The sequence below is a fragment of the Chrysemys picta genome, chromosome 15 (assembly GCF_011386835.1).
Source record: "Chrysemys picta bellii isolate R12L10 chromosome 15, ASM1138683v2, whole genome shotgun sequence".
Lineage (NCBI taxonomy): Eukaryota > Metazoa > Chordata > Testudines > Emydidae > Chrysemys > Chrysemys picta.
The window spans coordinates 15,933,568-15,960,182 of record NC_088805.1 but is presented as its reverse complement, the minus strand read 5'-3'; the positions used below and the strand labels follow the sequence as shown (position 1 = coordinate 15,960,182).

At 40.6% G+C, this 26,615-nt stretch overlaps 1 protein-coding gene across 3 annotated transcripts in view; it reads right to left on the bottom strand.

Moving 5' to 3' along the window:
• The window catches only part of PI4KA (phosphatidylinositol 4-kinase alpha), a 92,195-nt gene that overhangs the window by 8,899 nt on the left and 56,681 nt on the right, over window positions 1-26,615 (bottom strand). For all 3 annotated transcript variants that reach the window (XM_065568378.1, XM_024105693.3, XM_065568379.1), the window contains exons 23-49: window positions 24,922-25,004; window positions 23,485-23,555; window positions 23,251-23,375; window positions 22,404-22,485; window positions 21,624-21,707; window positions 21,171-21,260; window positions 19,654-19,773; window positions 17,321-17,413; window positions 16,715-16,871; window positions 16,304-16,431; window positions 15,070-15,228; window positions 14,671-14,822; window positions 12,587-12,694; window positions 11,834-11,961; window positions 11,629-11,748; window positions 10,869-10,948; window positions 10,520-10,713; window positions 9,700-9,790; window positions 8,865-9,032; window positions 8,226-8,279; window positions 7,090-7,210; window positions 6,678-6,807; window positions 3,217-3,287; window positions 2,273-2,345; window positions 1,826-1,896; window positions 1,088-1,197; window positions 313-417 (exon numbers count right to left, since the gene is read on the bottom strand). In XM_065568378.1, coding sequence (XP_065424450.1) covers window positions 313-417; window positions 1,088-1,197; window positions 1,826-1,896; window positions 2,273-2,345; window positions 3,217-3,287; window positions 6,678-6,807; window positions 7,090-7,210; window positions 8,226-8,279; window positions 8,865-9,032; window positions 9,700-9,790; window positions 10,520-10,713; window positions 10,869-10,948; window positions 11,629-11,748; window positions 11,834-11,961; window positions 12,587-12,694; window positions 14,671-14,822; window positions 15,070-15,228; window positions 16,304-16,431; window positions 16,715-16,871; window positions 17,321-17,413; window positions 19,654-19,773; window positions 21,171-21,260; window positions 21,624-21,707; window positions 22,404-22,485; window positions 23,251-23,375; window positions 23,485-23,555; window positions 24,922-25,004 — 2,968 coding nt within the window. The remainder of the gene's footprint in view (window positions 1-312; window positions 418-1,087; window positions 1,198-1,825; window positions 1,897-2,272; window positions 2,346-3,216; window positions 3,288-6,677; window positions 6,808-7,089; window positions 7,211-8,225; window positions 8,280-8,864; window positions 9,033-9,699; window positions 9,791-10,519; window positions 10,714-10,868; window positions 10,949-11,628; window positions 11,749-11,833; window positions 11,962-12,586; window positions 12,695-14,670; window positions 14,823-15,069; window positions 15,229-16,303; window positions 16,432-16,714; window positions 16,872-17,320; window positions 17,414-19,653; window positions 19,774-21,170; window positions 21,261-21,623; window positions 21,708-22,403; window positions 22,486-23,250; window positions 23,376-23,484; window positions 23,556-24,921; window positions 25,005-26,615) is intronic.

The following is a 26,615-nucleotide window of genomic DNA, read 5'->3' as shown; positions in this document are numbered from 1 at the left end:
ACTGAATATACATTTCCCATTTATTCATAAAAAAGAATGTCCCGAACTTTCCACCTTTCCTATAACCAACTGACGGGGAGATTCATGACTGCTTCCCAGAGGTACTTCTCTCTGGTGCTTTCTGCTGCTCGCACAACATATTCTCAAGGGAGGGGGGGTAGGAGTGTCTCAAGCACCAAGAGCCCAGTCAGAAGCTTAGGGGAAGGTGATCTGGGGATAAAAATTCCCTGCTCTAGAGGAATATGGGCTGAAAGACAGATGCCCCTTTTAACAGTGCTTAATTGTGTTCAGAATAGTTAATCGTCCACTTACCCCTGGGGCTGTGGCCACCACTCTATAGGGGAACACAAACAGGTCCAGGCCTACCAGCTGAAATATATTCTTGAAGAGATCAATGATTTGTAAAGCTAACATGTCCTGTTTACAAACAAAAGGAGACAAACATTAGAGAGATCATGCAACAAGATCCAACTGGTTATGAAAGTGGTCTGAAGAACAACAGAGCAAACAAACACTCCACAGAAAGTTAGCAGATGTGTACTTAGTGCTGCACTCACTGTATCTGTAGAGGAAAAAAGCAAGGGAGGAAAATGCAGTTTGGATGAGCAGGAAGTCAATGTACACAGATGTCATTCAGATAAGGTGTTAACACTGAAGACTTATCTGCTTGCCTCGGATGGATATTAAAATCCCTGGCATTCCTTGAGAACAGGAGTAGGAGTAACTCCAACATAGTAGCCAATATTCCCCCTCTCAGTTAAAAAGAAACAGGTTTGAATACATAGCACACATCACTTTGGAAGCCACCGCTGCACTACCATTATCTACACTTTTAAATAAAGTTTGCTGTTTGGAGTGTGAGGCTTAAACAGGCATTTTTGGCACTGGGTAAAGCTGTGTCTTGAACATATGAGATTTTCTTTCCACCATTTTTCCAGGATGGGGTAATATAGTTCTCCCTCTTCACTCTGTCTCTGTAATAAGCTAAACATTGACTCTAAGAGCCGCACGGAGAAGTGTGATTCTTACTCCCTTTTAAAACACAACTGCTGTCAATCAATTTTCGATTACTATAGAAGCTTTTTACCTGTCTGCAGTCATCGCCCACTTTAAAGATAGCTGCCTGCCAACAGATTTTCTTACTGTCAACCCCTTCTTCTCCACTTTCGTCTATGGAGTCAGAGCGACAACGCAGACCTGCAAATAGAGCACGAAGCAAAACCTGAACATGGAGCTTAATTAGCAGCCTTGAATCACAATAAATGACAGTACTGGAAACTTAACACTTCACTTGTCTACAGGAGATTTTCTGCATTGCAGGGTGAATTGTACTGAGTAACACTGAATTCCTGAAGACGTTATGTTTCCTGCAGTACAGGTGGAATTTATACATACAAATTATATTCCAAAATAGCCCTCATGGTCCGCCTGAAAAGTGCATGTACAAGTCAAGCCCAGGAGGTAAAAATCCTTCTGAAATTTCTGATTTAAAAAAGGATTGCACAGCCGCATTAACCTGAGTTTCCCTGTTTTCTAAACTACCCAAAGACACTTAATTTACATGCTGGACTTAAAGTTATTGGCAAAATTTCTTTAGTACACAAATATCTGCCCTGTTTTCACAAGATCTGGTTTGCCTCTTGAAACTCAAGCAACAAGCTTATTTTCCCCTCACAATTTACAGAATTCAGTTGAATTATCGTGCCTTATGTTAAAATTTGAACCCAATTTTACTGGAATGATACCATCCACCAAAAGCATGAAATTCCAATGAGTCACTGACTGTTAACTAGTAGTACAAATGGTTAAGAACTATATTACTGACCTTCTTTTTCAAGTTCACTGACTCCACACCATTTAACCTTGAACTTGGCCAAGTATGGTGCTTTTGCAGCACTGAAAGTACAAACACACACATAAGGAAGTTGAGTTTCATGTATCCAACCAACAAAATGTCCTAGAAAAGACCTAAATATTGTAACTAAGATTATCTGGGGGACAAAACAACATGATGTTGCCTCTGCACAGGAAAGAGACAAGGTAGGTGAGGTAGTATCTTTTATTGGACAACTTCTGTTGGTGGTAGGTACAAGCAAGAGCTACTCCTCTGACACACTGCTTCCTTTCCCAGACCAGAAGAAGATCTCTGTGTAGCTTGAAAGCTTGTACCCTCCACCAGCAAAAAAGTTGGTCCAATAAAAGATATTCCCTCACGTACCTTGTCTCTTTCATATCTTGGGACCAACAAGGCTACAACAACACTGCAAATTACCTCTGCATAGGAGTTCCGGACTTGTAGTCAATATCCAAAACAATCGCTTCAGGATTGCTGGGCAAGTAACAGCCTACAAAAGGGGAGAAGAGAACTTGATAGACATGAAGTGAATTCACCAGCTACCGTGACAGAGTAAAGTTCTAGAAGTTTGATAATACATTGATTCATGTAATTTTAAAATTTATATTGAAGTTAGAAATGGATACGTTACTGTCTACCATCATAGGATAGTCTATAGGCTGTAGCCTGCAGTCTGTAAAGGACACAGGATAGCTTTTAGATTGGTCATTAATTGACAGATACAACTTATCCCTCAAAAATCCCTCATAAGTACTGATATGGTGAGGGCCCCTTGTAATGGACACATGGTACAGAAATAAGGATGGGTTAGGGCAAGGCCTAGAAAGGTTTCCTTCTAAACATTTTAAAGGTGAGATTCAGAGGGAAAAAAATTGTCTTGGAGCAGTAGAGACTTTCAAAGTACGGGATATGTATAGAAGGGATAGAGGGCAGGGAGAGGGAAGGGCAGTTAGATGGATGTTTCTCATCCCTGAAAACTTATTTCTTCATGTGCGTAGCCTGCCCGCCCATCATCTACTAACAATATATGACACAAAGCAAAAGGTTTTCTTAACCTCGCTCTTCAATTGCACTGCTCCCTTCATGTCTGTCCTTCATGCTCTTTGGGGCAGGGATCTTCATATCTGGATTGTGACATGCCATGCACACTGTTGGTACTATACAAATATTTGTGCTACCATGTTCATGCTTAGCTTGACAAGGAACAATAGAACAAGTCACTTCTTAGCCCCAGGCAGCAAAAATATTAAGAGGCAGAGAAGAGACCAACTGTTATGAAATTCCCATGAATCACTCCTACAAAGTACAGTATTCATGCTAAATGCGAAAGGAACATACAATATGATTAGACCACTTCTTACCAGGCTGCACTTTCACCTCAGACAGAGCACTCAAACAAGCTTTCTTTCTTTCATCTCCTTTAGGGAATGGCCTGGGAAGAAAGACAATTTATTTTACTTACTGAAGTCTGTTGTTATTCTAGGAAGAAACATTTGTTTTGTTTGTTTAAATGTGAAAATCTCTTACTGCACTGCTGCAGCTTTATACACACTAATTCAGTATCGATTCTGAACCTTTTCCTATACTAATACTGATTAAAGCCTTTTCATTTTTAAAAACTCTTTTCTTACCTCTGTGCAGAACACTGGATAGGAAAGGTAGTCACATACTGTATGGTAGCTGGCAACAAGCCTTAGTAGTCTATTTCCCTTCTCTCCTCAGTTGAAAGGCCACCTGGAGTATAATTTTATTTTCCAAGTGTGTGTGGGCGGGTGAAGCTAGCACCCTAGCGATCTGGTGGCAAATGCACTGCATGTTTTCCAAGCATAAGATATAAAACAGATCCTTAAAGGGCTGAGCTACATGCTCACAATACATGATCGCAGGAGGAACAGTTTCTCATATGCGCAGGCTCCAAGTCCTTTTCAGAACTGGCCAGGAAATCCTTGGATTCAAAGCCCTCTCAAAGGCCTGCAGCCCTTCTCAGTGCTTGTAGTTTATACAGTACCAAACTGTGTGCAATTATAAATGGCCTTTCCCTGGCAGTCATAGAAAAGCTCTATAGAACAACATAACATGAGTAACGTGAAGCTGCCCAGACAAAATAGGAAATTTGCCTGTATGACAAATTATACCTACACACTAAACCAGGGGTTCTCAAACTGGGGGTCGGGACCCCTCAGGAGGTCATGAGGTTATTACATGGGGAGTCACGAGCTGTCAGCCTCGACCCCAAACCCTGCTTTGCCTCCAGCACTTATAATAATATTAAATATATTAAAAAATGTTTTTAATTTGGGGTGGGGGAAGGGTCGCACTCAGTCTTGCTATGTGAAAGGGGTCATCAATACAAAAGTTTGAGAACCACTGCTCTAAACCAAGATCCTTGAATTCTCAATCCAGGCTCCCATTCAGCACAAAGGGAAGCAAGTGCTTTGCAGCACTTAACAGCAACTCTGGTTGATTAAACAATTAATTTATAAGCTCCAGAGTTCTGTTCAGCCAAGGATGATCATGGCTGTGACCTGCTGACAAAAATCTCTGACTCAAGTGCACTGGGCGTAGATACACCTGCAGTGGAAGGCATATGTGCGCAACCACTTGAAGGAGAAAAAGGTGTTTTATTGGCATAGCTTACTCTATAAACGTACTAGAATAAGATACCCAGCATAAGCACCTTCTTACCAGAATAACTGCATCTGCACTAGGGGATTGCAGTGCTTTATCTATATTGGTGTCTAAACCAAGATAATTAAAGTGATACAAAACCTGTGTGTTGACAGGTCGTAAGCCATGTAAACAGCAAAATAGCATCAAAGGCCTGAAGTAAACAAGTTCAGGCTTGTCTATACAGGGAAATTTACCAGTATAATTATACCTCTGATAGTTCAACCACTATAACTCCCCTTATGGGCATTTATTCCAGAATAAGAGCACCTTTTTCTGGTTTAGGTTAGATCACTTTCAAAGTGACAGACAGGCAAAATGTCTGTGCAATTACATTCCTAATTTGTTCATGCACTTACCACCCCTGCAGGTGAAAATTGGATAACTGGAAACATAATTATAAATTAACATGTACATTTCCCAATTTGCACATGCAGTCATGGCAAATGTCTGTGGGCATTAGGCATGCAATTGTACACTTCCAAGGATGCAGAAGTCAAGTACCTGAAAGGCGTTCTTTATGGTATACAGCTAGGTGGTACAGTGGGTTACTGCACCAGCTTTTCATTTCTGGAGACCAGAGTATAGCACTTAGGACATTCAATCATGCTAGGTCACATCTTCATTCACATTTGTGCCCTTTACAAACCCCCCACACGATCCATCACATTATCTGAACTCTTTGCTTAAGAGGTGCCTGGAATGGAGTAGAAGACGGAAATGCCTGCAAAATGCCTACGTGGTTAAAGCCAGTGCTATTAAGCTATTTATTCATAACCTTAAATAAATAAAAATGAGTGGGACATTCACTCAGGCACCAATGCTTTCAGGAGCTAAGACAGAAATGGCCCCTTTAAGCCCATCCTAATGTATCCAACCTTTCAACATACATAAAAAAAGTCTCCTAAGGTCTGGTGACTCCTGTGACAGCTGTACCACTTGGCCTGATCTTCCTGGATTAACAAAATGTTAATGTTAATTAACAAGTAGCAAAATTTCATTTTAAAAAGTAAAACCAATTTGTTTTATAGGGAAGATATGCTGCAATACTTTCAGCTACTTTCTATGTCAGAGAAAGTTTTAAAGTGTTTAACAAAAGCACACGCTTAGGTTATGAGCTTGTGTGCTAAGCCACTGCCATCCTCTGGCAAACTTTAAAAAAAGTTACTTGATGTACTTTCACTGCCCTTCCTTTCTATTATTACTGTTGTACAGAAGCTTCATGTTCATTAAGTGATAACAAAATCCAGTGTGAGACATCACAATCTATCTCCATTAAAGCTGGTCTGCTGCTCCAGAAACAACGAATTATAACAGCACTTTATGAATAAGACAGAACACTGCTACATATGCAGGATAAATCTTCTATTTACAGTACACACAGAAATGCCTTTGTGAAGAGAGACATTTTCATGGAGATTTTAGTAAAATATAACGTGTATCCTTTTGCTGGAGCACATCTGTGGTTCTTTAAATCGAAAACAAAACATTTCCAGCAAGTTGTAATTTGCAGAAAATAATGGAAAACCCTGACATACCTACATACTTCAGTGCTGCTTTTCCTGCGTGAAGCAAGCTTTGCTAACTTTCCAGGAGAATGCCTCTAACCTATCCAAATGCCCATTTTAATGAGGCAGGTGACACTAACTAGGCCTGTGGGATTTGTTCTACTGGCACAAAAGCATCGGTTGTTTTACAATTTTCATTCCTGCCGAGCTGCACTTTCCTACTCAACGTCATTCCACCAACACTGAACTCCCAATGCTTGCTTGCAAAACAAAGATAAATCAGATTAATTTAAAACCAAAGTTCAATCTATGACCATTTCTTTATGGCCCAACCTGCAATGCGTATTTCAGATGGTGGGGCTACTAAAATAGTCATTGCTTACTTATAGTTTACCCAGGTCTGACCAGATACTAATCAATAGAAATATAAAGCAAAACAAGCTTTTGTATCTTACTAGCACAGATCCATAAGCTGCTGGGAAAATTTATTTAACTTTTGATACACCAGTTTTTTTTTTTTTTTTTAATCTTTCTGGGAATTCATGGTCTCAGATCCCATCCAAAGCAAAGCTTCCTATTCAGGACAACAGTTATTTGCAGAATAGGGAGCTATACAACAGCTCAATCTCCCGAACTCCCACACTTACTTGATGATGGCTGAAACATTGGTGATTTTATTAAAGAAATCAAATTCCCGTTGGTAGAACTCCTTGGCCGGCCCAGATAATGAACTGGTTATCTCTTCTACTAGCTGCTCCAGCAGTTCCCCGATGTCAGCTGCATATGTAACCAAAAGAAGCAAGCCTGAGTAAAATCTTGGACACCTACCCAAAAAGACATAACTAATAAGAGGGAAAAGGGGAGATTTTCCTTTGAATCACGAACACAAGCATGCATGCACCTACTTCATTGAATTCCACAAGAAAAAAAAAACCCTCAACAAAATGGGTCTTATCTGCACAAACAGAAGATTCATAACTCCGAAGGAAAAAAAGATGGGGGGATTCAATCCATGAAATAAGGAATAGGAGAGATTAGGCCCAAGCATGCAGTACTCACGATCTTTCTGGTGTCCCTCTTCATCCAGGAAGATATTGGTTTTCATGTTCCAGATAAACTGGTGGGCCAAAAGCTGGGATTTGGCAGCCGCCCACAGGATGTATTCCCTAACATAGCCCATCTGCGACAGTACAAATTCACAGTCACTCAGAGACTAGTGCCCCAACTTAATCCCATCAGCACCATCTAACCTTCACATCTATTTAAAGACTGGAAAGAGAAGACAATGGCAATGTCTGAGTGCTTTTCTAGGAACATGAAGGTGGCACCATGATCTGGTGGACAAGGCACTGCACTAGGAGTCCGGAGGCCTAGATTCTACTCTCGGCTCTGTCACTGACCTGTTTTTTTTTTTTTTGGAAGAATCACTTCAATCTCTGTGCCTGTTTCCCTTCCTTCGTTCAAGAAAGGGGTTAACATGTTCAGGACATCTCAGTCCTTTCTAAAGTGCTTTCTGTGGCTTGAGTCTTATGACTCCAGGGGGCAAGATTTCCTGATATGATGCATTAATGCAATGCACAGCACAATCAACGACAGTAGGACATCTGGACCCACTGGCACTAAACTTGGAGAAAAACTACACATGGTCACCTATACTACTGGTTTAAGGACATTGCCCGGACCAAAATATAAATAGTCTGTGGGTGGATGGGAATGCTTGCATATCTGGGAGCCAATTCCTGGGTCTACCATGGAGCCAGGTTTGCCCAAGGCTTCAACATGAACAGGATATTACCTGGTATCTATGTAGTACATCTGTGTACGTATCACTTTGCACTCTAGCTCCTCTCTGTTGTTAGTAACAGCTATTGCCAACTACATGCCGGGGTACAGAAAGTTTGTTCATGCAGACTCCTCCAATTCTATGATGGGTTAGCGATACAAAGAACCTCACATCTATTGAAGGCTACTTATAAGTTTAATATACATGGGCTATGCAGAGTAAACAAGTGCCTCTTAAAAACACACCTGTCTCTAAAGACCATCACTTTTCTTATAAATACTGGATATGAAGCAGCATCATTCGAATCCTAAATTGTGGCTATTCTGCTTCTCTTAATTCAGAGCTAATAAAACGTCTTTTGAAAACACTCTGAACAAAATGTCTGCATCATGCAGTATTTATACGCTCTCACCTTATCGTAGCGAAGGGCTTGCACAATCTGTGGAATGTAGAATAAAATGGCATCCTAAAAAAAGAAAAAAAAACAGGAATCAGTTAGTTTTTTGCTAGTATCAAGGAAAAATGTTTTTTTTAAAAACGCATGGGCATCAGGAATTTCATTCTTCATTCAACTGAAAGTGCATGCCCATTTCCCTCTGCCCACACTGCCCCGGCAGAAACGCTATTAACAGGGCTGATGAACACTTAGTATTTTACAGACCCTTGTAACTATTTTGACAAGTATTCAAAACCCCCAGCTTTACACAGTTCCAGAAAGAACACCTTTCACTGAAGGAAAGCAGTTTTACTCATAGAAGCAGTTTGAGACACACGCGGTCTTTAAAGAAATAGACCAAGTACTACAGCACAGAACTATGACGGACAGCAAACACACTGCAAAACAACTGAACCAAGATTATATAGGACAATCAATGTTGATTTCCAAATGCAGCTTCATCTACTTTATCTTCCCAATATAATGAGTCAATTAAAAGAAATTTGTTAATTTCTTAACACAAATGAAATTAAGACACGTGGGCACAAAAACCCAAAGTCCTAATTGAGCATGAGTAGGTTCTCTCTCGATCTCTCCTGGAACATAGTCTCTTACCGGAGGGAAGGACCGCAGGACTTTAACTCCATACTGAGCTGTTAGAGGATGAGGTGGGTACATGCTTGAAAAATATGAAAGGCCAGTAGGTGGATCTGTTGGTGCCCAGCATAGAACATGGCTGAGCTCAGGGGCATCTGCATCAATTGTGTGCCATGTAACCAGGTACTGTAAGCAGAACACGGAACAGTATGAATTTACAGGCCCAAAATAATTTCTGGTGCAACACACACCAGGGATAAATTTGGCTCACAATGTCTAATTATAAAACCATAACCTATCCTGCTACAATAGAGAAAAAAGTGACGCATGAATCGAGTTTTGCAAATTAAATGTGCTGCATCTTTAGGTGCTGTATTAAATAGTAAAAGGCATTTAATTTTCAGGCACAAACACAGTACCATTTAACCACTAACTGGTCTCAGGTTAAAAATCGCCAGGTGCAGTAATTTACACATATTGAACTGGAGTTCAGGTCAACCAAAACAGGGATACAGCTGTTTAATCAAATCATCCCCCCTCCCCCATAGCTGGTCCACTGGCTATATTACTTATGAATGAGTTTTAGTGTATTGTGGGAAGTTTCATATACTTTGGGGAACATACTTTGTAACAAGATGTGAGCACAACTCAGCAACCACATAACTTTGTTTGTGTAACCCTCATCTGCACATCCTATTTCCCTATCTATGGCTGCAGCTCTCACTTACCGAGTCACATTTACAATTACAATGTGAGTTTTTCAGAGTAAGGACTGTGGAGTTCTGTATGTCTGTGCAGCTCTTAGCAGAATTTGGGCACTGTTATAATATAAATTACTGTTAAAATTAATTACCTTTATTGCTTCAGGTACATCACTAACAGCTCCTGGGTCCAACCGAACCAGGCGGGTCACTTCGGTTCCAATAGCTTCAGTGTTTTTAAATCTGAGTGTAACCAGGAATGTGTATGTGTTAGTAGGTCAAGGTGAGCTTCAATTCTCACTTCTACTTTTGTGAAGAGAACAGTTAGACCCAGGAACACACATGCTTTAACAACAGAAATACCCCACATAAAATCCATGTACAATAAGGGACAAACATGCTGGCAAAAACTTACAAGTTGGTCAGAAATATCTAACCTCATTTTGCTAGTGTTTCTCTTCACACCACTAGTTGGCTCAGCCAGTCACAAACTTCCTGGCTGAAGAATTCTCTGTGGAACCCTATGGAAGCCTGTCTCCACAACTCTGCTTGTGTTGCAAGAGGCAAAGTACTTCCTTTCCCTTCAGGGGCTAAGCAAGCTACTTCTGTTGTCTTACTTGTTTTAAGGCTCAAATCAATTTAAGGCTAGAACACTCTTTTCAAAGAGGTTTCTAATTCAGTTTTAACTCTGTACCCACTGGCTGATGAAACAGTGTGAAGGTGGTTTAGTTGGAATGGTCTTCAAACATCACATCTGGGCTTTATGGTAAAAGAATTGAACTCAGGCTCCAATTTATTGAAATGGGCTAGGATCTTCAGTAGACTAATTCTTATTGTCTAATGGTCTCAGCCAGCAGTGCAGGGATGCAAGAGGGGTAAGGAGGTGGTAAATGTGAATGCTTGCCTTGAGTATTTCCTATGCAGCAGAGGGAATTATATTGGTTCTTTTTTTTTTTTTGAGTTGCATCTCACCTGGTAGGCAGCTGCACAGCAAGATGAGGGGAAATGCTCCAAGCCAAATTCACATTATCCTTCCACTGTTTCTCAGTTAGAGTGATGTACTTAGATCTCCAGTTTGCCACTGTGTTCTCTGCAGTTTGATCCAACTCCAGTTCAGGGGAGGAGAGTGGGTTGTACCAGGTGATCAAACGCTCAATCTCAGTAGCCTGAGGACAACACAAAAACAAATTGCTTTCTGGATGTAGATAAAACATTCCAGGTTTTTCTCAAATGCTAGTTTAGTCTATTTGTGCTACAACAACTACAAAATGTTAGAAATCCATTTCACACCCATGCTCTTGTGAAACAAAGGATGACCTACCAGCAACGAGAGCAGCAGTGTCCTCCGTTTCATGTAGTATTTGTGTAGCTGGGTACCTCTGTTAGTCTTCTTAGACATCCCTTGAGAAAAGAGGGAGAAAATGCATTCAGTCGTTTTTCTACAAATACACTGAACGCAGCTTTCAAATTGTCCCTTACCGGCCGTCTCAGCAGACAGGAGGAGGACTGAAATGGCATGGAATGCTCCTAAGATGGGACTGAGTACACTGGCAGGGTGATGGGAGGAAGCCTGCACTGCAGCTGCATGTAGTGTTCTTGTTCTATGAATATGCCAAGTACTTAAATCTACAGGGCTATCGATCTGGCACCTTCACCAGCATTACGTCCACTTTAATAACTTATAAAAACAATAACCTGCAGCTTGCAACTGTACAAATGTACATTCAGGCACCTGACAAGCTACGTCCACTTTGCTGTCCAAGAGCTCTGGCACACTGATGAACAATAAGCAATTTCCTCTCAGGAATTTAAGCTACCGTAGCCTCTGGTCTTACATTATCTGCATTATACAACTAAATGATCTGGAGAAAAAAATGGCTAGTTTCAAAACATTGCTCTTTGCTCCCAGTGAGGCACACCTTTCCTCAGCTTTTTGCAACAACAGTCAAGTCACTTGACTCAAGTGTAACATCAGTAAAACCTGAGCCAAAATGTTAATGCAAATATTGGCCTTAAATGACATTGAATGGAAGTGTACTCTATGGTTACATGAGTAGCTAGTGACAATTAAAGAAAGAGACCTGATTTTTTGGAGATGGTTGACATGCCACTGGACAACGGGTAAGTATTTATCCATCCCTGTGTGGCCTGTTGCCGAGATCCAACGGTGATATCCAGGTTACTCCGGTTGTCTTGATTATCTAAAATAAAACAAAATGTTTACACACAGAACCAAATAATCAAAGAAACAAAAAGGGTTTTTGAGACCGCACATCAGTAACTCACCAGGAGGCACCAACTGGCTGGCTGTTAAATACTTCTTATCAGAGAACATGGCAGTCCAAAACTTGATCAATATGCTGATATCCTCACGTAGCCTCTTCTCCCCTTGTGTGGGGAACTTTGGGGGATAACTTAAAAATAGATATGCAAATGATTATAATGCAAGAGTCTAAAAAAAACTATGTTTTTTCTTCAGACCAGGGGCAATGAGTGAGCACAGATTAAGTCTCATTGTGTTTTATCCTTACACCTTGAATCTATTGCACTGGGATGTGCAGCCTTCCTATCAACTTCTGAAGGGTGAAAAAGCAGCCTCTTTGTGTCTATGAATAATGCAGAATTAAAAACTGACATACTTCTCACCATCCTAACACTGTCATATGGTGCTGTCACTTATATTACTTTAGATTGCACCCATGCCAGATACTAAAAAGGAACATTTGTCCACATATTGCATAGGGGTACATTTTCAAATCGGAGTATAAATTTCAGCCGCACACTCTCAATGGCTTTCACAGGAATTCCATGTCTAAAATCCTTTGAAACACTGAAAAATTTATCTCAGTAGGGTCTGTAATCTTCAAAACCAAATAGATTAAAAGAAATTTGGATTTCCCCTAGTAAGAAGGTACAAAGCACATCAAACTATTAATTCCTTTTTGACTTCTTGAGTATACATAATGAACAGCGTAGAAGCACAGGTGACATGGAAAACGGCTTTTCTTGGGGAATTGGTGAAAAGAAAATAAATAGTACCTGAAGTAATCAAAGGCAGTAGAATAAATCTTCTCTCTCAAGACATTGCGAATGGTTGCATTTGGAACGACATCAGCATGCAGCAGAAACAACCCGAGTGTCAGCAACCTAAAGTTCAATATATACAGAGCATGTGAAGACAACCCTTGCACTCTAAATTGCTAAGAACGTAAGAACGGCCATACTGGGTCAGACCAAAGGCCCATCTAGCCCAAAACCCTGTGTTCCGACAGTGGCCAATGCCAGGTGCCCCAAAGGGAATGAACTGAACAGGTAATCATCAAGAGAGCCATCCCGTCACCCATTCCCAGCTTCTGGCAAACAGAGGCTAGGGACACCATTTCTGGCCATTCTGGCTAATAGCCTCCATGGACCCATCTTCCATGAATTTATCTAGTTCTTTTTAAAATCCTGTTATAGTCTTGGCCTTCACAATATCCTCTGGCAAGGAGTTCCATAGGTTGACTGTGTGCTGTGTGAAAAAAATACTTCCTTTTGTTTGTTTTAAATCTGCTGCCTATTAACTTCATTTGGTGACTGCTAGTTCTTGTGTTATGAGGAGTAAAAAACACTTCCTTATTTACTTTCTCCATACCAATCATTAACAAGCAGGTGCTTGGGGCGGCCAAGGGAGAGGGGCGGCACCTGCGGCAATTCGGGGGCGGCAGGTCCCTCACTCCCTCTAGGAGCGAAGGCCCTGCCGCTGAACTGCCGCCGCCGATTGCGGCTTTTTTTTTTTTTTTTCCTCCCACAATTGCCACCACAGATCGCGACTATTTTTTTTTTTTTTTTTTTTTTTTTTGCTTGGGGCGGCAGAAATGCTGGAGCCGGCCTTACCCCTTAGTCATCTCTTTTCTAAGCTGAAAAGTCCCAGTCTTATTAATCTCTCCTCATATGCAGCCATTCCATACCCCTATTATTTTTGTTGCCCTTTTCTGAACCTTTTTCAATTCCAATACATCTTTTCTGAGATGGGGCAACCAAATCTGCATGCTGTATTCAAGATGTGGGCGTACCATGGATTTATATAGAGGCAATATGATATTTTCTGTCTTATTATTTATCCCTTTCTTAATGATTCCCAACATTCTGTTTGCTTTTTTGACTGCTGCTGTACACTGAGTGGATGTCAGACCATACTAATAACTATGGCACTGTCCAAGCCAAGCATGAACAGATTTCTTTAAGCAAAAGATGAACTATGTCAAGACACAAAGTAATATCATGGACTGAACAGAAATCTGGTGTACGTGGGTGCAACTCAATTCTCTTCAGAGTTGAGTTGCTTCTACCAGGTCTAGGGATAGTTAAATATGTAATGTCTGAATTTGGCTTTATGTGTTGAGTACTTCGGAGCAATGCAAACTTGAACTAAAAGAGGGGAAAAATCTTTATTTTTAAAAAAGCAGAAAACAAAATCATGAAACATTTTTACTCTGCAATGTTTGCCTAGTATCGCACTTCATGGCCAAGGCATGTGACATACATATTACATAAAGGATGCCAATTTGTTTTGTTGGAACGAAGGCAGCACTAGTCAAAAACAGTGCTTTATTGCGTCATCTTTTTATTCTCTCATAATTGGAATGTGGTGGTCCGTTTTCATGTTTCACTGGCATTGACGCAGGATGAATTATCTGAAGAGATTCAAGGGAGCCAGATCTCTCTCATTCAGACACTCTGGGCAAACTGCATATCCTTCACCATCAACCTGTTCCTGAAACTACGGCTGGAAAACAATGGGACATGAAAATCTCCAAGCTAGTAATCCAGAAAAATGGATACAATGTTTCTGCCAAATCTCTGGGGTGATGCATGAATTACACCAGAGACTAATGCAAAACTCCTGGTATTTGGGGTAAAAAAAACTTTCAGAAGTGCCTAGAATAACTTAAGAAGCTAAGTCACACTGACTTTTAATGGACGTGCTTGAGTCACTTTTGAAAATGGGACATAGTCTATTATATCATTCTAGGCACTTCAGAAAGTTTTATCCTTTGAGATAAAGAACAAGTCCTATACTCGGCATTTAGCTCTTTGTCCTCCTACCCCATGCTCCTTCTAAGAGAATAAACATCACTCACTTGAAACGGGGTCCAATAGCTGCCACGTGTCGGTTCAAACTGCTCTTTGCCCCTCCAATATTCAGAGACAGGGATCGTTGCAACAGGCTGGAGAAGATCTCAACCTGATCAGAACTGCAGTACTTGGCTATTTCAAATCTCTGCACCAGAAACTGAGGAAACGAAAACCAAAGGAAAAATGTAGCTCAATAAAACCAGAACCCCCCCTTGCATTTCTCCCATTCTTATGCACCTCTGCAAACATGAAAATGTCGCCCCACACTAGGCACAAAAGTACTGCAACCATGAACAGTGCTACTGGTCCAAAGGCACAGAGCATCTCATTCTTGGTGCCTGTTGCCTGCATCCTCCCATCCCATCATTATCCGAAGTGGACCACTGCAGAAAGGGGGTACTTGCATCTATCCAGATGTAATGTGGTGTGACCTCTGGAGGGCAAGGCCGTGGCTGACTCTCTTCTGAAGCAGCTAATGGATCTGCTTCTTTCTGCTCAGCGGAAAACAGGCCGAATTTCTGCTCCACTGTCATTTGCCAGGCTCCTGCCATTTCTCGCATGAACTGTGAAAACAAAGATGAGTGTTTGTTGCTCTGAGTGCGTTTACTTGTTTGCAGGACTTTGCATTAGCAAGGAGCACACTAGTTCTGAACACCCCACAACATCTGAAACTTTGAAACTCATTAGAAAGGTATGGGGCTAATCATCGCCATGACTAAGCCTACTTCTCCACTGCAGCATAGCTCCCTGCACATATTGGGAACTTCTCTCTAAATTACCTGAGAGAAAGTGCTGGTTCTCAGTCATTGTAGCTGTTTCGACATGCAGTGGTTTCAGCATTTCACTGGCTGCCACTACACTGAGGAGTTACCACGCCATTACTGCTAGATTTACTCACATTTCAAGAAGTACAACTGTTTCGCCCGTTACAGGAAAATAATAGCTCTAAAAAACGTATCTTGTAATTCAGGGTATTAATGCCAGAAACAAAACGGCATTGCTAGCCAAGTTCCTTTCACTCCTCAAAAGAGGTGTTATGGCAAAGCAAGAGAAAGGAAAACTCAGGTCTGGTCTATGTACAAAAGTTGTATCAGTTTCTTAAATCAGTGCAAAACGGTTGTACAGACACTCTTATTTCAGTTTAAACAAGATTTATTTAAGGTAAACTGAAATCAGATACTTTGAAACCAAAATAGGAGTGTTCATACTGGAGTTTGCAACAGTTTAATTACATTGGTTTAAAAACCTAATTAAGTTAAACTGGTGCAACTTCTGTGTGCAGATAAGACATGAGCCTGAAGGTACATATCTAGAGTCTGTAATTAATGCTATATAAGGGAAAATTGCCAGCACATCTAGCTTAATCATCCATGTATTCTGAAAGTGAAAAAGCTTCTCAACTGAACTGGCTGAAGGTACAGCAGGCGATGTGTAAATAAATCCACCTCCAGCAGTACATCCAGAGAGTGAGATTATCCACATGATAACATCAACTCATTAGCATACTGGGAAATCTTGACTCAAGAAATCAACAGTTGTATTTAACATGCCTATTTTGCACGGATTTATTTTAAATGAGATTTTACTCCTCTCTTTTTTCTTGAAAAAAACCCTAAATCATTGAATGAAGCTCCCTACCGGTACTTCTATTCCATTCTTAGCAGCAAGTAACCACTCCCAGCAAGCAATTGCTGTTTCCATGCCATGTTCAGTAAACATTCGCAGGGGGCCCCAGCACAAGTGATGCAGGAGCTGAGGGTCACAGTCTGAAAACAAACATTCATACAGATTTCTTTGACAGAGAAAATAGGAAATAGTTTTCAAGTCAGCAGGAAATTGGTCTGCACAATTTGTGACAATCAACTCCAAACAAATAACGTCTAGCTGTGACTTCAAGAGGTTTCCCCTGAATTAAATTTACAGGATAGAACACTGTTCTGCTTCAGTTTATACTCACTGGGTTTGTGTATATTGCATCTATAATTGTAATTTAGTGCTAAGAGCATCAGCACTCAGAAGTAGAAAATAAAGTTCCATTTGTTTTATTACCTTTGCTACTTATTAGCATTGCAGTCAACATAAACATGGCCTGGGTGTAGAGTTCAGGCTGGCCTGGTTCCAGTGCATCATTTAGCTGCTTGATCATCAGTTTATTCAGGTCAGATGCCCGACCTGTAGCATTTGAGAAATGAATCATTCCAGCCACCTGTAAAACATATTTCTTTGGTCAATGGTGATGAGAAAAATCTCTACATGGCTGACTCTCCCCCCACCCACCCCAACTGTCTGGTACATGCTGGAGTCTAGGTGTATTCACAGCTCAGCATGGAGATCCAATGCAGGCCTTGATGCTACATTTTGCTAAGATTACCAAGTATACCCAAAGAGGAACGAGGGCTTTATTTGCAATTGAAATATCAAAAAATCTTTACAAGACCAGAAGTGAAATGATCTCCTCAATGAACGGTGTGTATTATGCCCTAAAACTAGAAAAGAGAATGTTCATTACAGTCCTTGTTTAGATATACAGGATGATGCCTCTTTGCCATTATAGCTGCATTCTACTTAATCCTCCATTTGAAAGCAAGTACAAGTTAGAAAAGCAACACGACCACTTGGGGAACTCCATGAGTTCAGGAAAAATTCTATAATTACCTCTCCTGCATAGCGATTGCGCAAGTTAAGAGAAGACATAAAGTTGGAGTAATCTTTCTTCACACAGGCTGGTCTCTCAGTTAGCTGGGTTGCCTATAAACAACAGTTGTAATTGTTATCAACTGTTAATATTCAAAAATTGTTTTATCCATATAAACTGTCTGGACTTTTAAACAGATCATCCATTCAGTGTCAAAAACTGAGAACACTAACAACTGAAATATTACCATGGCTACCAGAACACTATCAAAGAGCATATAGGTTGATCTCCCTAATACTGCGTTATGCTGGTGTTAATGAACAAATAAAGGAATCAGTGGTGACAAAGCTCCTTCCCCAACACGTGCAGCCCCGTAGGGCTTTGCTGGATCAAGAGTTCAGATATAGGTAGGGCCCTACCAAATTCACAGCCATGAAAAACACATCACGGAACATGAAATCTGGTCTTTTGTATGCTTTTACCCTATACTATTCAGATTTCATACCATGCCACCCTACTTCTGTGGTGCCTTCAGAGCTGGGGGGCTGGAGAGCGGCGGCTGTTGGCCGGGTGCCCAGCTCTGAAGGCAGCGCCCCACCAGTAGCAGTGCAGAAGTAAGGGTGACAATACCATACCATGCCACCCTTACTTCTGCGCTGCTGCCTTCAGAGCTGCATGGCCAGAGAGTGGTGGCTGCTGACTGAGGGCCCAGCTCTGCATGCAGCAGCTGCCACACTCCAGCTGCCCTGCTCTGAAGGCAGCGCCACCACCAGCAGCAGTGTAGAAGTAAGGGTAGCAGTACCAGAACCCCCCTGCCATAACCGTGTGACATCTCCCACAACTCCTTTTGGGGTCAGGACCCCTACAATTACACCACCATGAAATTTCAGATTTAAAATCGCTAAAATCATGAAATTTACCATTTTTAAAATCCTATGACCGTGAAATAGACCAAAATGGACTATGAATTTGGCAGGGCCCTAGGTATAGGGAAGAGCAGCATCCATGAGGCTGTGACTCCTCTTCTGAAGAATAGCGTGGAAGAGGGGGAAAGGGGCAAGGAGCATGCAGAACCATGGCTCAGCCCTCCTCATGTGCCAGCTTGCAGAGCTGTCTAGGTGCAAAGGAGGGAGCATTCTGCCTCTGACAATAGACTGTCATGCACTCATCGTCCCCCTACCCCTTTGCATAACACAAAGGCTCCTGAGAAAGATGACTCCGAGTCACTACTCTGTTTGGGATCTCCTGGGGGAGCACATTTATGCCCTAAACTCAGGACAACAAGTCTTGATACATCCAACATTTCAGAACTACAGTACTTGTATTGAAATTTCAAAACAAATAAGCAAAAATATAATTACGTCTCTATATTCCCCTTCTCAAAAGGGCCAAAATTCCTACGGATTACAAATCAGTGTGATTAGCTAAATGCAATCAGGCAAGGATCATTTAATTTCTATTTTAAAATCACCATCCTGATATTGAGTCTTAACAGAAAATCCACATGGCTCAGCAAGAACACTGAAAATCCAGCATTCAGCTAATAACACTCTTCTGCAGTCCTGCCTAGTGGCTTGCTCGGTTCACTGGCAGGTAGATAAATTTGTGACAACTATTACATGCTTCGAATGTCATGCTCGTGTAATAACCAAGCAGCAAACCAAGGTTCAAAATAATAAAACAAGAGATGAGGAAAAGACCGTCAGCCTCTCTGATTAACAATGAAAGAGTTTTATTTTCATGTTGATATGCAGGGCCTTAGTCACTCAGATCATCATTAAAGGAAGAATTTCATGTATTGATTTGAGAGAAGTATATCGTCAGAGTATAAACAGCTAATGCAGCTTAACAGTACATATGAAGTAGTGTAATGTAACGAAGTCCACTTACGTATATGCACATGGGCAGTCACTGCCATCAATGGAAAACATGCAGTGAAAAGACATGTTTTGGGGTGGAAATGTAACAACATTCATTCAATGGCACTTGGCCAACCTTGCGCTGTTATTCTGGGAAGCATTATCATTTGCCTTTTCAGACATACAACTACAAGAAGTAGTTATATAAATGGAAATACTCTATCATTTAAAAATGACATACGTAATACTAAACCCTTGCTAAAAGTACATCAAAGACTTTAATATAAAGTTTTGTGCTTAAAGACACAAGATTTACAGTTTAACTTGTTGTATCTCTTACCTCCCAACCATTCAAATGAGGAAGAACATGGTTAAAAGACACATTTCCCTTCATTTCAAATCAAGGGATGCTCCAGAGAGGACACCTGGTATGTTAGTTGTGATATGCTTGACTTACAGCATATAGGATTAGTTTGTTGATGCCTGATACTCACCCCCAGGGTGATGTTTTGTCTGTTGTAGCCTGCAAAGTGGAGAATGCTTTCTGTAGCCATAGCCAGCCCGGTGTGCTGAGACAAGCCTGACACCCAATTCTGATGTTTGTTTAGGTATTCCTAAGAGACAAGGAATTAGATTCTTTTGAAGAGCACTGTAATTTTCAAGAGCAGCTAGCTCATTTCAAGTATTACCCATACTTAATTACCAAAAGATTTATTATACACACATCTGACAATCTATTTAGTTAGGTTTAGTCCTTGTTTTCCTTTCCAAATATTGCTCCCTCAGCACTAGGAAAGCAGGACTTTCGTTCCCAAGACATTAGACCTTTTGAAAAATCTCATCCTAGAAGCCTAAAATAAAAAGGGACTTTTCTTTCTTTTGTACAGGGGATAAAGCAAACCTAATAGGGATCTAAAGTTTGAAGCAAAGATCATGATTTTGAAAACCAAGCACAAATGTTCTGCAAAAAGAGGCATTTTAGACTCCATGTAAGATGAAGTGAGGTGGAAACACTAACTGTCTTGATCTGCTAGAAATAAAGACTGAAAAACTAGTGTTCACTCTTCTTTTACAGGAGGGAATACAAATGTCACAGGTAGATCTGAAGTACTATAGACTATTCTTGAGCCTCTCCAGAAACTGCCACATCAGTGCTGAGGGGGGAAAGAGAGGTAACAGAAAGCAGGTTACTCTAGAAACTCTAACCTGCACTAAAGCTTAACCCCCACCTCCCAGCACAGGGTTCACAGACATGTTATTCTGCTCCCATACTACCACGACTTCTTTTTGATTTTATCAAATATACAACAGCACATTTACTGGTACCTTACAAATGATAAATAATTAAAACTAAGCTGTAATTGAGTAAATAAATTAAAGTACATTTTGTGACACATTCTCTGATTCGTGTTTGTGCAAACACATTCTGCTGGGCTCAGCAAAAGGTATTAGCAGCAGGATAAAGTCCTTACTTGCTAACAGTCACAAAATTCAGTAGTTTACCATAGTCTTGTAAGTTAGCATGGTTCTACTGTATTTGAAAGAGAATTAAAAGTCTGAGAAAACCTTCTCTCTCTAATAGCAAAGCAGCAAAGATCTTGTGTTCTGATCACCTGCTGAGAATTTTAAAATGCATGAATTTTTATGCACGTTAGTCAGAATTTATCACTCTCATAACACCGAATCAGAGAGTAATTAAACCTCCACAACATTCTGCATTCTTAACATAGAATCAAAGGTGAACAGAATGGTTGAAGTACTCAACATTAATTTGAATAACTTAGCAAAGATATTGTTTGAAGATACCTTCAAAAACAAAATTAAAATGATACTGATTTTAGTGATGCTTCCATTATTGGGGGGTGGACGAGGAATAGGAATCAGAATAGCCAAAAAGATACAAAATAAGTATAAATGCATTTAGTCGAATTATACTGTTATTTCAAGGGATGTGAACTTTGTACTTTGCTGAGCATCATAAATTATTTCTTCACAAATTCAAGTTCGTTACCTGAAGGTGGGACTTGGTGACAGAAGGAGCCCATTTCATTGCTTCTTGAAGAATCATCCCGCAGCGTGCAGCAAAGTCCTTCACTATACTCTAGGAAAAGTGCATTGATACACGAGTCAGCCGGCCAATAATTCACAAACAGCATTATGCTTACTGGCATAGTAAGCAACATTAAGGGCACCAGCAAGAGACAGTTGAAGAGACTTTTAATGACATTAGGATATTGAAGGCTATTTACAAAGTGTGTTCTGAGAGGCAGAGAACTGTTACACTTTGGTAAGGTGCAATTCTGAAATAGGGAAATTCAGAATGAACTTCAAATGTCTGGTAGCTAAATTACAGCACACAAGCCTTACCTTAGAAGGCACCTTCAAAACAAGACTGTTCAGAGTGGCTGACTGAGACAAGTCAATTAAACTACTTTTTGCCACCAAATCAAGAGACACCACTTACCTCTCTGGATTCATACGTATCAGGGACAGTGATTCTATATGGGGTGTCTGGAATGTCATAGTATGGTTGGTCCTTGTGAATGTCCTAAAATAAAGTATGTTAAAGTCTCAATAAAAAGCAATTCACACAGGTCTGATTGACTTGTTCACTACAGGCTACACTTTTTGCTTTGTTAAGTCAGTTTGCTAATGACACTATCCATCCCACATAGCAGACGCTTGCATTTTGGTTTTGTTTTCAACATGACCATAACTATAAACTATGTTATGGTTTAAAAAGAAACATTAGAAAATAAACAAAATAGTACTTCTATAGCATTTTTCCTTCTTCAAAACACTTTACATACAATAATGGATTAATCCTAAATTAAAATAATCAAACAAGACTGCACACTTCTCACCTCACATAGGAATTCTGAGTTTTAACTGATTAATAATGTTTGTAACAATTTATGATCTTTGGATTTAAGGTGATTTCAGAAATGTAAGTTATTATGAAAGGTGTCTTTTCTTGGATATTATCGAGCAACTTAAAACTCCAAATAAGCAGATCTTCAGGCAAAATCGTTATCACTGTGAAATGAATAATTTAACTCAAAGAAAAAAAAAGGGGGAACACTACACCACTTAGCCACTTCATTGCTGAATGATGTATAAGATAGGTTTTGCAAACATGCACCTTCAGTATTATCTGGTATCTCTGTTCCACTGTTATGAAAACTTTGGTCAATATACATGCACTTTCTATCAGCAATAAAAGGGTTAATTAAAAAGTACTCACCGCACTAAGAGAGAGTGACAGAGTCTGGAGGATATCTAACATGGTCTTCAGCACAGTTCCACTCCACAGTAAATGAGGGAACCTAAAATAAAACAAGTTCACACTGAATAGACAGAGGTGAAAAAAATTATGCCTTCACCAAAAGGAGCAGAATATACACAAAGAGCAATGTAGCTATGTGTAAACCTATACCAAACATAAGGGATTAAGCTGATCATGGCTCACAACAGATTGGAGTTGTCAAAAGCTCTTTTTGAAGGCAGACTCTAAGAGGGGAGATTTCCAAGGGCACAGAGGCAATCGGGTACACAACTCCCATTGAAAGTCAAGGCAATAACATCAGGCTAGACTACTTCAGCTCCGTATCACCCAAGTGTGCCAAGGAGGAAAGGAAAGGGAACTAAAGAGCAGATTACCATTTTAACCTACATTTTGTTTTGTTCTTGATTTTCGGTATTTTCTGTCACCACACATACTAAATGCACTATAAACTACTGGCCAGCGGAGGGCACTGACGGCTTTGTAGAATTGCACACAGCATGATAAAGCAGAGTATATTTTTGCATTTATTTAACATTCTGTGATGTGATCATCTTGTGTGGATACTAGAAAGAGGATTGCAATAGTAACTAAGCAAGGATTTCAGAACCAGGATAACATTTTAGTAGTACTATAGGCCTTCTTTTAATCATCAGAAATTTTCATCTTTGCTATATACAAAATGACTGTTCAACAAGAACTGGCAGTCACGAAATCTAAATGAATGCCCTATTCAATTGCATTCTTCTTCTTGATAACCAAGTAATCCGTGTGAAAAAGGTAATATAGCAGGGATGTCTATACTCACTTATCTACAAGACCAGATAAGTATTTGTCTGCAACCCTCCTGATCCTCTTGTGAATGTGGTTAAAATTCACTAGTAGAAAGTGAGCATGTCTCTCCAGCTCCTCTTCATTCCCTTTAGTTTTAGCCTAGATATTCCAAAGAGAAGCATGACACTTTTGTGTTTTTAAAAAGACTTTCACAAAATGAACACACACACACACACTACACTGTAGTTCTCCTTCCCACATAGCTTACTTTATCAGCCATCATTGTAAGGAAAGCTTCAAACACCTTATCTGCAACAGCTATCACACACTGCATCATACCTGGAGAAGAATCAAGAAAAACGTTGTGCTTTGTTATAAGAATTAAATTTTCCTTGGATACTGCACCATTAACAGTTAAACATGTTTATTTGTACTCAGCCAACACTGAATCAAGCTGCTTTACAATTCTAAATAGTATCAGGAGGCAGCCGTGTTAGTCTGATTTCACAAAAACAACAAGGAGTCCGATGGCACCTTAAAGACTAAGATTTATTTGGGCATAAGATTTCGTGGGTAAAAAACCACTTCTTCAGATGCATGGAGTGAAAATTACAGATGCAGGCATTATATACTGACACATGGAGAGAAGGGAGTTACCTCACAAGTGGGGAACCACTTATTTTAAATAGTGTTCATTCCAGCAAGAACAATTTTTTTTTAAAGTTGAAAATAAGCCACCACTAGTTGAAAGTAGCATTTAGTAGTATCCTCCGGCTCTTATATGCCATAGCTCTGCAGAATAGTCACTTTGTTTATCAATGGAATATCTCAAATTAAAACATGAATAGTTTAGCGAATTGGTAAGAGTGGTTTCTACAGGTTATACTGTATTTTAATAGGGGGTATTTATACTCAAGGGACCCTTCCTACATCTTTACTACCCTACACTTGCTGCAGTTCTATATAATCCAGATGAAATGACAAGAGATAAACAGGTACATTTCTCAGTGGGGGATGGGGAGGAAGCGTAATTCCAATCACATTTGCAGACTAAATTAGCGCTATTAATAATCCAACAACAAAGTGTTGATGGGACCAAGTATCAACTTCAGGAGTTTCAGAAAAAAGCACTTGGGCAGGAGTTGCACAAAACCTCCCTCTGAATACAAATCTTTGGCAATGGTTTTGAGCCAATGGGCTATCCAAAACATGTTGAGAACCAGAGAGTAGTTCCATAAACTGCAATCAAACCTCTTTATGCATATAGTGACAAGTGACCATAATGTTGTTTCATCAGTGAAATTTTCATGGAGAAGACTGTCCTGTCTGATTTAGTCCTCTTCCCCTCATGGTTTTCAGCTAGTATCAGCTGCTAGCATAAACTTTAAGCAAATAAAAAATATCCCACACAATTTGTAGGAAATTTGACTGAAACACTTAGTATACCTACTAGATACAGCTATATTTATCAGGACTTATCTCCCTGGGTACGCACATACTGCACTGACTCAAGTCAAAACTTAATAATGACCAAACTACTCTAAACATAAAGGTGACTTGCAATTCTCTAAGGCTTTGTCTATACTGGCAACTGAATGATAATGCAGGTTCTTAAAATTGACCTAATTCCATTAATTTTGTTCTAAAAGATACTAGCCAGACAAAGGCTACTTTCTCAGGTAGCATATAGCCTAGGTAATCTTACCAGATTTGTCTTTTTGAATAGCTTTATCCTCAAAATAGCAAAACATCACTTGGAAGCGATCTTGGTCTGTTGAACGCAATACCCTAGGAGGATAATAATTTAACACATTCACACAAAACTAAACATGGAAACCATGCCTCATCCCTACAGTGCAGCGATTCTCAAACTTTAGCAACCCAAGGACCCCCATTTTGATTTAAAATTTGTCAGGGACCCCCAAGCCTCCCTGCTCAGCCCTTGCCCTGCTCCCTTCGCCGAGTCCCCACTCCATCCCCGCCCTTTCTCTGAGGCCCCGTCCCTGCTCACTCCATTCCCCCTCCCTCCATTACTCGCTCTCCCACACCCTCACTCACTTTCACCACGCTTGGGCAGGGAGTTTGGGTGTGGGAGGGGATGCAGGCTCTAGAGGGAGTTTGAGTGTGGGCTCTGAGAGGGAGTTTGGGTGGAGGAGGGAATTTGGTGTGGGCTCTGGGCTGGGGCAGAGGGTTGGGGTGTGGGGTGTCCCCAGCCAATGGGAGCCATGGAGTCGGAGCTCAGGGTGGGGCAGCACGTGGAGACCCCCTGCCCCCACCCATGGCTGCAGGGATGTCAGCGGCTTCCGGGAGCGGTGCGGAGCCAGGGCAATTAGGATGCCTGCCTTAGCCCTGCTGAGCCGCCAAATTTTTAGTGTTCAGGAGCTACTGGGAGGAAGGGGGAGGAATTGAGGGAGGGAGGGGGAGGAGTCAATCAGCAGGGGCCACAGACATCCTGGGATACCCTTGGGGACCCCAGTTTAAGAAACATTGCTATAGTACATACCCACACATCAAGAAACTAAAATACAGGAAGATTTAACACCTGAGCCTTTGGGTCTGTTTTCAGTTAAAGGTTTAGGGAAAACATATTTTGCTACTAGGCAAAAAATTCGCATTGCTGTTAGAAGTGGAAAAACTTGCACAAAGTTCACCAATTTAGTGGGTTGTTTCTGGTGTATTTCTACAAACAGAGACCCCACTCTTCTTTACATGCTGCATTTGCTCAATATGGCAATGCCTACCAGTATTTAAAAGACTGTACTTACAATATGTTTGAAAGGCTTTTGTGAATAAAAATATTTGTCCTTATTGTTTAATGCCAAACAGGCATACAGCTTAGCAGTTGTTCCCATCTTCTCCAGTAAGAGCCCTCTTCAGCTCTCACCCACAGACATTCTTTGATAGCAGTCATTAGGAATTTTGTATCAATTTAATGTACTGACTTGCCAGTGTCTGTTCCTGTGTATTTTTATTTGCAATGCCGAAATGCACCAGTCAAGAGCAACAATTGTATATTGCGTCTACTGATTCCATAACCATGATAACTATGAAGCATCATGGATGAGATTCTGTGCTATGCCTCCAAGAGGTTTAGCACAGGACTCGCAGTCCAGGGGCGAGAGAGTTGAGGATGTTTTAAACTTATAAGAGGTTCCTCGAAAAGCAGCATTATGGCTGTCTTCATTGTGCCTGCACCAGGAGTTTGGGGCTTTTGGAATCGCTTTATGTCACAACAGCCCTTTTGCCTGCCATAAAGGGGCCTGGGCAGAGATGAAGATTTCACTCCATGGGTGAAATCCTGGCCCCACTGAGGTCAATGACAAAATTCCCATTGACTCAAACAGAATCAGAATTTCACCCTATGTTGTCCAAGTCTGGCTGAAGGGTTCATGAAATGCC